Source organism: Macaca mulatta, chromosome 8 (genome assembly GCF_049350105.2).
Source record: "Macaca mulatta isolate MMU2019108-1 chromosome 8, T2T-MMU8v2.0, whole genome shotgun sequence".
NCBI classification, from domain to species: Eukaryota; Metazoa; Chordata; class Mammalia; order Primates; family Cercopithecidae; genus Macaca; species Macaca mulatta.
In genome coordinates this window covers 27,151,367-27,165,475 of record NC_133413.1, presented here as the reverse complement: position 1 = coordinate 27,165,475, position 14,109 = coordinate 27,151,367, and the positions used below count along the sequence as shown (strand labels likewise).

Sequence of the window (14,109 nt, the reverse complement as noted above, 5' to 3'; positions counted from 1 at the left end):
GCTGAAACAGGAAACTAGGGTTCATAGGTCAATGTAGATTTAGCAATGACTAATCCTCCGTAAGGCCCCAGGCACTATGACACTGATGTTCTCATTTAGCCGCATAACTTCCAAGTGGCTATGAGACCGTTGGAAAAAAAACAAATTTCAGATAACTTGCCCAACGTGTCAGTAACAAACGGACCTGTCAAAGATCTAAGCCCTTTTCCTCTTTTAATCAAATGAACTCGCCTCCCTACCCCCTACCCTGCTCCCTCAAAAAAGGAAAGACTTATGCTAAGAAATCTGAAAGGGGTGAGAAACATCCCGTGGGGGAAAACCGCCTCTTTTTAATACAAGTATTTGCTACTGCACAATGACAGATTTCCCAAATACCTCCATTGGAAGAGTCTCTAAAGTGGAATCAAATAATTTCTTCACTCTGTCTTTAATAAAATTAGGCAATGATGTGATCCACAATCTGCTTTATGAAACAAAAGCAAAACTGCACTATTTCACTAATCAATACATGTGAGCAAGATGAGAGGCTTCCATTAGCCAATTACCCAGTGACTATATATATATATATATATTTTAATGAAAACAGTATACTTTACAATCTTCACATTACTTAACACATTAACAAAAAGCAACACACCCACTTAACTTACACATCCTGCTTGAAGCGTCAGATTTCCTTAGCCAAAGTTTGTCTTTGGGACAGTTTCTTTAGGGCCAGCTGCAGGCCTCCCTTGAATGGGATAAAAAGATGTCATCCAACTGCCTGATGCTGATGTTAGAGGCTTTCAGGAGGTACCCTTGATTCTCAAATGGCCCAAATAACTAAGGAGAAGGAGGAGAGTGAAAATGGCCAGTTGGAAGCTAAGCATGGTGGCTCACACCAGTTCCAGTTACTGAGGAGGCTGAGGCATAAGGATCGCTTGAGCCCATTTCGAGGCTGCAGTGAGCCATGACTGCAACACTGACTTTAGCCTGGGCAACAGAGTGAGACCCCATTTCGAAATGAAAATGGCCTCCTTATAAAATCATAAACACTTCCCTGAATCTGAAGACTCTAACTCATCAATGTAGCTTTAAGAAAAAAAAAAAATCCTAAGCCTTTTATAATAAAGGGTAGGGAAACATATCATTTAATGAGATGAGTTCTCAAATGCATATGGCTTTAAATGATCAAGTAGTAAAAAGAATGGTTCGAAAATATATCATTTTAGCAAAACTTTTAGAAGTTGCAGTAGCTTACAGATGACTAGAAAAAAGCCAAGAATCACTGCATAAGATAATAGCACTTAGATCTTGACAGAGGAAGACACTTTATAGTATTTCTCAATGGGGATCTTAGAGCCAAAAGATTACCCAGATCTGTCAATTTAGTATTTAGGGCCCAAATTCTGTGCTGTTTTCAAGAAGCATGATTCTTATAAATCATATGAACACAGTGAAGCATTATTGCTTCTAAAAAACAAAGTACTAGAACACTTTTTTTTTCTTTTTTTTTGAGATAGGGTTTCACTTTGTCACCCAGGCTGGAGTGCAGTGGCATAATTACAGCTCACTGCAGCCTTGACCTCCTGGGCTCAAGTGATTCTCCCACCTCAGCCTCCCAAGCAGCTGGGACTACAGGCACGCACCACCATGCCCAGCTAATTTGTTTTTATTTTTTGTAGAGCCTTGACTTCCCGGGCTCAAGCAATCCTCCTACCTCAGCCTCCCAAGTAGCTGAGACTATAGGCACGCAGCACTGTGCCTGGCTAATTTTTAAAATTTTTTTGTGGAATCAGGGTCAGGGTCTTACTCTGTCACCCAGGCTGGAGTACACGGCATGATCAGGGCTTACTGTTGCCTCTACCTCCTGGGCTTAGGCAATCCTCCTGCCTTGGCCTCCCAAAGTGCTGAGATTACAGGCTTGAGCCACAGCTCCTGGACAGAACACTTTCTTGGGGGTTAAAAATTGTAAGTTGTAAGCTCAGGACTAAACAGTGGTGCTAACTAATACAAGCCTGACTGCCCCTTTCCTCTCTCCAACTTGACCCACCACCAGCAGGGATTTTATGAAACACACTTTAAATACCAATTTCCTATTATTTCCTTTATGTGGTGGTTTTCCAACCTTGGTCTAGCATTGGAATAACATGGGAGGGACTTTAAAGAAATGTGGATGCCTGGATCTTACTCCCCACCCTTAGAAATTCTGATGTAATTGGTCTGGGAGTGGCCTCTCCCCAGGTGATATAAACATTCAACCATTTTAGAACCAGTTCCTATCCTTTTCATGTAAGTTATTAGATACCCCCTTTAACCTTTTTCTTTCTTTACCTGTCTAAATATCTGTGGGGAATGGGTAAAGAAACAGAACCTACGTACATTAAATGAATTGCTATCAGAAAATTGTCAGCCCAGATAGAAAAAAAAAAAAAAAAGACAGAAGGGTGAAAAGAACCAAGTGGTTTGTAATTTTTCTTATTTCTGGGCAAAGATGACTCCAGGGCCCCACAGTGCAGGTTTAACCTAATAGGACCTGTAAGGAAACAAGCCAGAAAAATGCTAGGTGTGATGTGTCATGAAAGAGGCGTGGGTAAGGAAAAACTGCAAAGTTCAGTAATGATTTCATTAACATAAGGGCAATAACAAACTAAACACACAATAAACTTTAAAATACATTTCCATTTTTAATTTAAAAAATAAATAACAGCAAATCTGAACAAAATTTTCCTACTTCAATGCACATCTTCCTAACTGTCCGTGTTTGAAACCCAGATAGCAACAAAATCATGGCAAAGGCATTTTGACAAAGTTTAGATGAACAACTCACAAAATACGGCTAATAGTAGATGAGTTTGACCATCTGATACTGCAGACTAACCTTGGCTAGATCCTAGGTGTCAGAGTGAAATCATGAATTTCCTTTTGTAGATTAGAATTGATAGTCCAACTCTCAACCCACCCAAACAGAAACTTACCTTTTCCAATTTAATTGTAAAATCCAGACATATCATTGAATAAAGGTATCTAAGGAAGTGATATTTATCAACTTCCCAAATGATACAGAAAAGGAAAGCATAATTATTAAAATGAACCTAAAGTCTAGATACAGTGAGCCAGGCTGGTGAAACCTGAGACTACTATGGAAATGACATTGTTTATAAGATGTTGCACAAATTATGGTAATCTGTGTCAATATTTCAATGTGTGCTGGATTATTACTGGCATATTCATAATTTTAATGTCCACAAATCTTTTTATCTTAACAGCCAGGGTATGGCAGGGTCAAAGCACCACTTGGGATGATAAATGGGACAAGTATAGTCCATGGACCTCAAAGCCTTTGTACAGAAAACTAGTTTCCTTCAAATCCTCCCCCTCTTTTTGTTTACCGAGAATAAAACCAGCTAGGGCTGAAGGAATTCTAAACCTCAGGTAGCTTCCAAATTTAAAAAAAAAAAAAAGAGAGAGAGAGGCCCAGGAGCTGACTACAAATTGACTCTTTAAAAAGTACACGATCTTTATAGCCTTGTTTTGTGGGTGAGGTTTTTCTCCCCTTTTTATTATACCTGAGAAGTATGAGAAAGGAAGCCACAAATTTGAAGGGCCTTCTAAATACCTTGCACAAAATGGCGCCATGGGCATGTGGGAACCTTCTGGGGTGCTGAAAACAGTGTATGTCTGTATCTTAGAGGCAGGGACATGGGCAGATCGCTATTACCCATCTGCATGGCTAAGATTTGTACACTTAACTATATATGAGTTCCATCTAAATTTTAAAATAAGAAATTAGCCAGTGACCTAGGGGCAACTAGAGGAGAAGGACTCTTCCAGCTTGGAAAGAGTAAACAAAGGTAGATTGTTTTCCCAAAACCTGCTTTACATCTTGTTTTACATTATGAATTTGCAGTGTGGCTGCAGTTTTTAATGGGTTTCCCTGGCAGGAGGAAATGACTGCAATTCTGGAATCAGAGGATTAAGGTGGAGGAAGAGGAAGCAACCCATGGCCCAGCAGTCTTATTTAGGGTTTCATTTTCATCTAGTACCACTCCCTTTCCAATGCTACAGCACACCACCGTGAACTGTCTTTGTATACTGGGGCTGTTTCCATCGAACACATGCAACCGCTACATCCCAAGGGACTAGTGCCATGACTGGCATTCCATAAGAACTTGATATATGTTGAATAAAACAATTCTTTTAAAAAAAAATCTTAGAGCAAGTCAAGTCACTAGAACAGAGAGAGAAAGAGAAGAAATAAAGATTTTAAAACACCTCCAACCATAAAGCAGTGTTCACAAAAGTTGTGACAATTTTAGGGCTAATTTCAATGCCTTTCAATACTCCAGAATTCTTAGCAAGAAAAATAAAGACCAATTCTTTCTCTTTTTTCCTCCTTGCTCCTTATCTCTTATATTTAATGTAATCATGAGGTGTTTCTTTACAGTCATCCTCTTTGACTTCAGGACAGACATCAACATTACTTATGAATTTTGTCAAATGTGACTCTTCCTACCCAACAGCTTCCCTAAAAAATGAACCTTCCATCATCTGCTGTAATCTCTTAGCCACAATACTACCTGGAATCCCTTTTGTTCAGGCAGGAGAGAGCTATTATTTCCATTAAGGTGGAAAGGAAATCATATGGAATATGTTCTATTAAAAAGAGAAGGTATCCAGACAGTGATGTATCCGATCTTCCCAGCCTCTGCTCAAAGACGAGGCTGTGGGACTCATTTCTACTGCTCTGGAAGGATAGCCTTGAGGTTTGGTTTTTTTGGTGATCCAGTTTATATCTTTCTATTTTAATGGCAGCCCAGAAAGTAGAGTGTGGCACACAAATCCCCTCTAGCCGGTCTGCTGGGTGACTTCTCAGAAGTCGTGCCAGGCTCTAGGTAAGCCCTACATATCTTTCTGTTGCCTCCTCCATTCTCTACAGCTTGAGTTCTTTCCATTTAAAATCCTCTTGAGTTCTTACTAAGTTTGTCTCTAGTCAAAAATATTCATGTAAAAGGCTTCAAAGGAAACCACCATTTGGAGAAGGGCTACATGTGCAGAACTAACTTGCACTCACATTCCAAACTACTTTGGAAGAAAAAAAAAAGTATCAGTAATGCTCTTAGAGAGTTCCAGTTCCTACTCAGGCCTAGCAGAGAAAAGCAAGGACCATCACGTGAGTACCTCTTCCTTCCCATATTTCATCTCATTGAAACCTCACAACCACCCATGCAGGAGGCATTATCCCCGTTCTGGAAGGTGAGAAAATGAAAACTCAGATAATTTCAAATAATTTGTGTGAGTTTGCAAAGTTAATAGATGTCATAACTGGGATTTGAAACCAAATGGATTTAATGCCACCAAATAGGTTTAATTCCAAAGCCCATGATTTTTCCATGCGAGCACACTGCAGGTTCTACTGGGTGGGGGTAAAGGCCTTTTCCACACCCGTTCTAGAATCTGCAATACGCATTTCTTAAGTAATGCCTTGGACACCTCTGAGAGCTTTTTGCTTCCTTGACCCTCATGATGAACTGGTAGTTCTCTCCTAAAAGGGTGGCGGTGAAACAGGAAACACAGACGATAGGCGGGCAGATGCCAGCTCTGGCAGCGGAAATGGAAATCTCTTTCTCTGTTCTCTTCTCCTCCTTAGTGGAAAGGACTCTGGGCAACGTTGTGGGAGAAACTGCTAGCAAGTTTCCCCCAGTATTGACCTTTGCATTCACAGTCAAAAAGCTTTCTGCTTTGCCACAAATATCTAAGTAGCATAGAAATACCTGGGACATTTCAAATATTGTTCCAATAGGGGGTAAATATTAAAGAGTTTGTCAGAGTTGTCTTCTAGAAGTTACCTGGGTATAGCCTAATTTAGCAAGCTGGGTTATTAGTAAGAATCTGTAGTACAATTTTCTATGTGTAGCCTCAATTTCCTCATTTACTAAATAAGGAGGCTGGTTGGTTGATCTTTGAGGCTTCCAGCTCCAAACGTCTAAAACTTCATGTGGCTATTTATGTATGCAATATTTGGTCACCTAAATCACTCCATTTTTTTCTTCTGAAAGGAGTACTATTAGTACCATTAGCAAGCAATCAAATTAATTCCACAATCAAGAGGAATAAATAATCAAAGAGAAATATTGCACTGTGTTCTCCAGGGTAAAATCAGGTAGCAGATGGGGCTGCTGAGTCATCCAAATGGGTTCTGGAAAAGAAGCTGCTGAATCCAGACTGGTAAGTCCCTTGTAGCCAGTGATTTGCGCTCAGAGGTGGTAATAGGACAAAAAAAAAAAAAAAAAACGTATGTGCAAAAGGAAGAGCTTCAAAGAAGTCCGTAGGGAAGGAATGACTGCAGTGCCATGAGGGTCATAAGTCAGGAACGTGGTGAGATAGGGAGAGGGCAGCTTTCCTGTGCCACGAGAAGATGGGAGTTGGGTGGACACAAGAACTCAGGACTCACGTTTGAGTCCATGCTCTTTCAATGACAGCCACACATACCTGAAAGCAGCCAATCTCCATTAAAAATGTGTGTTCTTTTCCTCAAAGCAGACACGATAGACATCAGAAAGATACGATTATTTCAGCTACCAAAGTGTATTTGATATCCATCTCTTCCAGATGCGATATGGGATGGGATGGGTGTGTCCACGTGAGAAAAGTACCTAAGTCTCCAGCACAGCTTTTCATAAAGCAACAAATCCTTCCGAGGAGATTCCACCATCAATGTGGAAGAACTTGTCCAGGCTTGAGCAGACCACCATGGCTCTGTGGTACAGGCTGACATTTAACAATGCTGAATGTGATCTCTTCTTTGAGAAATTCAGAGGCTGTGACTGATTCTGGAATTTCATGTGGACTGGAAGGGAGGTGGCATGGCCTCAAACTTCTATCAAAGAGAAGCTTTTGGAAGAACATAACCGGTTTTGAGCTGGTAAACATCATCCCAGATCAGGAAATGCAGTCAGCAGGGAGCCCCGTGGAATGAGGACATCGGCTGGAGGCCAGTTCTCAGGCAGCAGCTGTCTAAGGCACTCGGTGTTGCAGAGAGGGCAAGATCCTTACTGGGATCCAGGCTCGGAAGTAGGGATGCCAGACTTCCGAGCCTTTGGAGGTGGAGGGGGTGGTGCTTTGGCTTCTCTTCGTGCAGGCAGTGGGGGAGCGAGCTGCAGAAGCAGAAACACAAAATTAGAAGCAGGTCTTAGCTTTCTTCCTAATTCTGCCTTCTCCGCCCATTTCTCATATTCTGCTTTAGCTTCTAATTGATCTGAGTTTATCTACACAGGCTTTGCAAAGTGAAATGGAAAACTACACTGATTTGTCCTCGTTTCCCGTGAGCTGATCAGACACACACACACACACACACACACACACTCTCTCTCTCTCTCTCTCTCACTCTCTCTCTCTCTCTCTCTCTCTCTCCCTCTCTCTCTCGCTGCTGTATCCCCAACACTTGGGTTCCTGGCATATAGATAGGAGGCACTTAGAAGTCATTTGCTGAATGAATGAAGGAAACCCATCTAAAGTCATTTCAGAATGACTGTCCTTTACTCAGAAGTAAACTCTTCAAATGTGAAACAGAGGGCTGGGGGCAGGCAGTGGCTCACACCTGTAATCTCAGCACTTTGGAAGGCTGAGGTAGGGGGATCACTCGAGGCCAGGAGTTTGAGATCAGCCTGGGCAATACGGAGAGACTCCATTTCAACAAAAGATTAAAAAATTAGCTGGGCATGGTGGCACATGCCTGTAGTCCCAGCTAACTGAGGGGCCAAGGTGGGAGAATCACTTGAGCCCAGGAGTTCAAGGCTGCAATGAGCTATGATCGCATTATTGCACTCCAGCCTAGGTGACAGAGCCAGACCCTGCCCCTGCCCCCCTGAAGAGGTGAACTAGAACTCATGGCTTATTTCACAGGTACCCAGGACAAGGTACAGAGAACACCTGCTCTACCTTCATCATCTGCTTGAATGTCTGTCCTTCCCATTGAAAACTTCTCTATCTCCTGTGGTTTCAGGAACGAGCCAAGAATCGACTGCAGTGACAGGTTTATGAGCAAACCTGCCCACTAAAGAGCCTGGAAAACCTGATGCTGCCTTCCCAGAAGCGGCGCTCCCTGGCCACAGTTGCCAGCTGTGATTTCCATACCTCAGTGGAGTTCCTCTGGCTGCCCTCATAGGGCTTGCTTTTGGGGGGAGGTGGAGGTGGGACAGGAGTGGCCGCGATTCCATCTGTCTGCAACGATGGGGAGCCTAGAAATGACACAAAGTGCAGGCGGGCAGAGAGAGGCACTGAGCAAGAAAGCTCATGGAAATGTTGCTGGCACCGTAACACCTAAGCCAACCTGGTCAACCAACTTGTGGAAGCCACATTCTGTGGTTTCTGTGGATAGAATGAAGAAGACTTCCCACCCCACACCACACAGGTAATGCCCTCGCCAGAAGTTTCAAGAGCTCCACAAGATGTTCTGAAGCAAAAACTTTATTTTATTTTTATTTTTTTGAGACTCGCTCTGTCACCCAGGCTGGAGTGCAGTGGCACGATCTCCGCTCACTGCAAGCTCTGCCTGCCGGGTTCACACCATTCTCCTGCCTCAGCCTTCCGAGTAGCTGGGACTACAAGCACCCGCCACCACGCCCAGCTAATTTTTTGTATTTTTAGTAGAGACGGGGTTTCACTGTGTTAGCCAAGATGGTCTCGATCTCCTGACCTCGTGATCCGCCCACCTCAGCCTCCCAAAGTGCTGGGATTACAGGCGTGAGCCACCGTGCCCGACCAAAACTTTATTTTTTGTTCAGGGTTTTACTATTAAGCTGAAGATGAGAACATTTTCTGGAATGTATGGTATTATTCTGTTCTCTGATATAGCTCAAGTGCTTAGGAAAATATTCACTTCATCCCAACTGTAACTGATAATCTCTTAACTCTTGATTGACAACTGTCTCCCATCTGGCTCTGATAGATTTATCCCTCTCCCATGCCTCTGGACTATGGGTACCCGATTCTTCTCAAGTGTTGTGCACTGCTGGTTCCCCAAGCCAGACTATAAGCAGTAGATGGAATAGGTCTATTTCTTGTCCCTGTTCAGGTCTACCTAACCAATGGTTAGCTTGTAAGTTACTTGTTGCCTGTCTAGTCCTAGTGCAGATCTGCCTCATTTATACCTTCACAATTATAAAACAGACACTAATGCCCTTTGGATCACTATGCAGAAAGGTTTAATGAGTCCTAGTGGCCTCCTTGCCAAACTCCAGTCTAACTGTATAATACACGAATGCTGAATTGAACCAGTTTTACAATGGCTTTACATACATTGTGGCTGGTTTAGTTACAAAATGCCCAGACGCATAAACATGCTCCATTCCCTAGTATAAAGACTATAAGGAATACAGGAAAACTTACTTAGGGTCCTGGTGGCTTTGGGAGTGAGTGGAGGTGGGCTCAAGGGCGTTGACTGAGGAGGTGAAGAACCGTGAAATGGTGATAGCCGATTATCCATCAACTGGAGACTCTTTGGCCTTTGTGCTTTTCTGGTTGGGCTCTAGGACCAGAGAGAAAAAGCAAAACACTTTCACGGTGAGGAAGGCTGAGCTCAACAATGCTCTCAACAGCCTTGTCTTCTGAGAAGACACTTGGAAAAGGACTTAACTAAAGGAGCAATTTTTAAGCTCACTACATTGTCATATGATGGGCACCACCCAACAGGCACTGACTAGAACCACTGAACCATAGATTATTTTCTGACTGGCCACAGACTGGATTCTGATCACAGTTGGGCTGCGTCATTTATGTGGGACATAAGCCATCCTGATTCTCAGGAAAAGGTGCTCTTGCCACATTTAACAACTTGATGTGGTTTATAGAAAGGAAAGTACTTTTAAAAAACTTAAAGAAGAGAAATGACAATGTTTGGATTGACTCAGGGGACAGAGTGGCGAGAACCACAGCTCTAAGCATCAACCCATATGTTTACATTGTAGGTACAAGATCTTCACCAATGTTGATTTATAGACTCGAACTTCTCAGTATGTGCTTTCCTTACCACAATCTGCCATCTGACACTAACCCAGGCTACTGAGTCCTAAGACAAGGCGCATGCCAGCTTCAATCTGGGAGGGGATGGTGATGTGCCTGGGTACAAGGGAGGTGGGGCAAGCCTCCAGAGATTTCTTTTTTTCTTTTTTGTTTTTTACCATCAAATCAGGTTCTGGTGCTTTCTCTGCAATGACCTGGGACTTGCTCAGACTCCAGTCTTTTCTCTTAAACTTGCTGATCCGGTTCTCGCTGTTCTCCTCTCTGAGGGACAGATCTTCAACTCTGGCACCTGACGAGGCCCTGCGCTCCAAAAGTGGCTCCAGAATTGAGCTACTGGCCAGGAACAAGGACAAACATCACAAACACTGATCACCTTGCAATCAAAATTCACTATGAAAGTACCAGCAGTTATAACTCTTTAGCCTACATTTTTTTTTTTTTTTTTTTGAGATAGGGTCTTTCTCCCATCATTCAGGCTGGAGTGCAGTGGTGCAATCACAGCTCACTATAACCTTGACTTCTGAGTAGCTGGGGCTACAGGTGTGTACCACCATGCCTGGCTAAATTTTGTGGGTTTTTTTTTTAGTAGAGATGGGGTTTCACCATGTTGCCCAGGCTGATCTCAAACTCCTGGGCTCGAGTGATCCTTCTACCTCGACCCTCCCAAAGTGCTAAGGCTAGAGGCATGAGCCACCATGCCTGGCCTCCTCAACCTACTCTTGACCTATGACTTCACACTCAGATTCTAAATCTAAATTTTCAATTACAACCGAACAAACATCTCAAGGTGTTAATGCACAGAAACGAGACCATCAGGTGACTGGACAAAAATATGAGTGAGTATGTTATCCCAGGAAGAGAAGGTATTAATTCAATGTATAGGCAAAGACAGAATGTTTAAGAGATTCAACAGGCAGTTTTATGTAGTGGGTAACAGCACAACTCTGGAGCCAGATGGCCAGTGTTCAAATCCTACCCATAAACTACATACTACTAGAATGTAGTAATCTAAATCCCAGCACTTCTAAGAATGCATGCTAATAGGAGAACTACATATACAAATATGTTTGCTACAGTTTTTAATAAAAATATATTTTATACTGATACAGTTACATATTTTTGTATTAAAATATACAATGAAGTTTTATGGTTAATTGTTTAGAAAGAAGGATGCAGCTTAAATATTCTATAGTAGGAGAAGAATTAATCATGGCACATTTGTATGATGCAATGTCTATTGCCATAAAAAATGATGCTAAAAGCTGACAATAAAGATGACACGGCCGGGCATGGTGGCTCACGCCTGTAATCCCACCACTTTGAGAGGCCAAGGTGGGCAGATCATGAGGTCAGGAGTTCGAGACCAGTCTGGCCAATATGGTGAAACTCCTTTTCTACCAAAAATACAAAAATTCACCAGGCGTGGTGGTGGGTGCCTGTAGTCCCAGCTACTCGGGAGGCTGAGGCAGGAGAATTGCTTGAACCCAGGAGGCAAAGGTTGCAGTGAGTCGAGATTGCACCACTGCACTCCAGCGTGGGCAACAAAGGGAGACTCCGTCTCAAAAAAAATACATACATAAATAAAGATTACACAGCAACATGAAAAGTGCTTATAATAATAAGATGAGAAGGAACAGCAAAGTACCAAACTATATCTATGCTATAATTGGAGCTATGTAAAGATATCTATTTCAATGGAAAAGGATGTATAATTTAAGAAATACTACGTATTTGATTTCCAGGTAGGGTGGCATTCAGGAAGGTTATTTTTAAGATGTAATTATTGTATTATGGAATTAAACATTTGTGAAAAAATGGTGAGTCAACTGATAACTTACAGTCAACACTATTTTAAATACTTAATGATGTATAAATATTGATCACCTATATTAAATTAAGCAGTAGGCCACAAAATGACAGATGCAATGCTTTTCCACTTGTATGAAAAATAAACATACTTTTTTTAGTATTATATTATCTTTGAGTGATAAAGTAATAAAGCATTGTTTTCTTTTAAAAGTTTCCAGTACTTGGCCAGGCGCTGTGGCTCACGCCTGTAATCCCAGCACTTTGGGAGGCCGAGATGGGTGGATCACAAGGTCAGGAGATTGAGACCATCCTGGCTAACTGGGTGAAACCCTGTCTTTACTAAAAATACAAAAAGTAGCCAGGTGTGGTGGCGGGCACTTGTAGTCCCAGCTACTTGGGAGCTGAGGCAGGAGTATGGCGTAAATAAACCTGGGAGGCGGAGCTTGCAGTGAGGGGAGATCGAGCCACTGCACTCCAGCCTGCGCGACAGAGCAAGACTCCGTCTCAAAATAAATAAATAAATAAATAAAGTTTCCAGTACTTTAGCAATATATTATTTAAAAATAGTAATCTTAGCAGAAAGAACATGACTATAAATTAACTCCTTTCAAATATTTTAAATTTGAACATACGGAAAGGCATTTTATGTTTTTGGCAAGGAAGCCTCAGCATCAAAAAGCCATCAGTCTTCCTAAAGTTAGTCCATACATGTAACATGATCCTAATAAAAATAGCAACAGGATTCTAGACAAGTTAATCCAACAGTGATCAATGAGCGACACTAGCCAGATTAAATTCTGAAAAGGAGTATTAGGAAATAAAAAATGTTTTATATCTATAATAATTAAGATTGCATAGTACTGATACATGAGTAGACAGGTAAATCCAAGAAATAGAAAAAAAGGAAGGACGTGTTCACTAAATGTTATAAGAACTGAGTAGCCATTTGGAAATAAAAATGTTGGCTCCATACCTAACATCTTATATTAGAATAAATTCTAAAGGATTACAGACAAAATTGTGAATAATGAAACCCTAAAAGTCAATGAAAAAAACAGTACCTTTTTTTGTTATCTTAGAGTGGGAAAGGCCTTTAACTGTGAAATAAAATCCAGAAGCCATAAAATAAAAGATTGATTATATGACTACATAAAAAAATCAGTGCAACTCAATAAAAAATTAGAAGCAACAAATTAGAAGTCAGAAGATAAAGGAGAAATTAGGAGAAAACATTTCAACTCATTTCACAGACAAAGGGCCAACAATTCAACAGAAAAAAGTATTTGACCACAGGTCACAGAAAATAAAACATAAACAAATAAAAAGATGTTCAACTTCAGGCAAAATGAGAAATAAACAAAAACCAAAAAACAAAACACTATACAAGAAAATATTTTTCACCTATCAGATTGGTAAAATTTAAAAAGACTAAGAGTACAGTTTGGTAGTTAGGGTATAAGTAACTAGGCATTCCTGTGTGTTGCTGGTGGGAGTGTAAACTGGTATAATCTTTATGGAAGTCAGTTTAGGAATAATTTTCAAAATTACAAATATACATCTTTGACAGAGCAATTTCACATATGGTATTTTTCCCATATTGATATAGTTGTATATGTACAAAATAACTTGTGTTTAGGGTTATTCATTGTCACACTGAAGGAAGAGTAGTAAGACTGAAAGCAACTGAATGACCACCAGTAAGCACTGGTAGAAATATACAGGTTGAATATCCCTAATCCCAAAATCCAAAATCCAAAATGCTCCAAAATGTGACACATCTGAATGCTGACATGACGCTCAAAGGAGATGCTTACTGGAAATTTTCAGATTTGGGGTTTTTGGATTAGGGATGCTGAACTGGTATAACGCAAATATCCAAAAACACTAAAACCTTCCGAAATTCAAAACACTTCTGGCCCCAAGCATTCTGGATGAGGAATACGCAATCTGTATCATGCCACATACATACAATGAGATATATCTATAGCTACAGAAAGCATGAAGAGGGGACTTTTTATGTTCTGAAATGGAATGAGTTTCAAGATATAATAGTAAATGAAAAAAGCAAAGTAAATTCTACCATTCATATAAAAAAAGTGTGGGGAAGAAGATATAATTAGGCAGTGTTTGTGAACCTATAAAGAGTGGCCATGGGGGTACCAAGAACCTGAATGTTAGTATCATTTGGCTCTGTGGGTGGGGGTACTGCAGGGATTCTACTGTAGTGGGAAGGCTGCGAATAAAGGGAGATTTTTTGTGATATATCGTTTGGTACTTTTGGAATTTCATGTCATGTGA

The 14,109-nt window shown here is 41.1% G+C and overlaps 1 protein-coding gene across 5 annotated transcripts in view; it reads right to left on the bottom strand.

Moving 5' to 3' along the window:
• Nucleotides 1-2,646: 2,646 nt before the first annotated feature.
• DOCK5 (dedicator of cytokinesis 5) overlaps nucleotides 2,647-14,109 on the bottom strand; it is a 234,970-nt gene continuing 223,507 nt past the window's right edge. For 2 of the 5 annotated variants that reach the window (XM_015144994.3, XM_077943276.1), the window contains 4 exons: nucleotides 10,161-10,335; nucleotides 9,370-9,508; nucleotides 8,116-8,219; nucleotides 2,647-7,136 (listed from right to left, as the gene is read on the bottom strand). In XM_015144994.3, the coding sequence (XP_015000480.3) occupies nucleotides 7,032-7,136; nucleotides 8,116-8,219; nucleotides 9,370-9,508; nucleotides 10,161-10,335 (523 nt within the window). In that variant the 3' untranslated portion in view covers nucleotides 2,647-7,031. The remainder of the gene's footprint in view (nucleotides 7,137-8,115; nucleotides 8,220-9,369; nucleotides 9,509-10,160; nucleotides 10,336-14,109) is intronic. The other 3 variants (XM_001107224.5, XM_028852472.2, XM_077943275.1) reach the window with 3 other exon arrangements.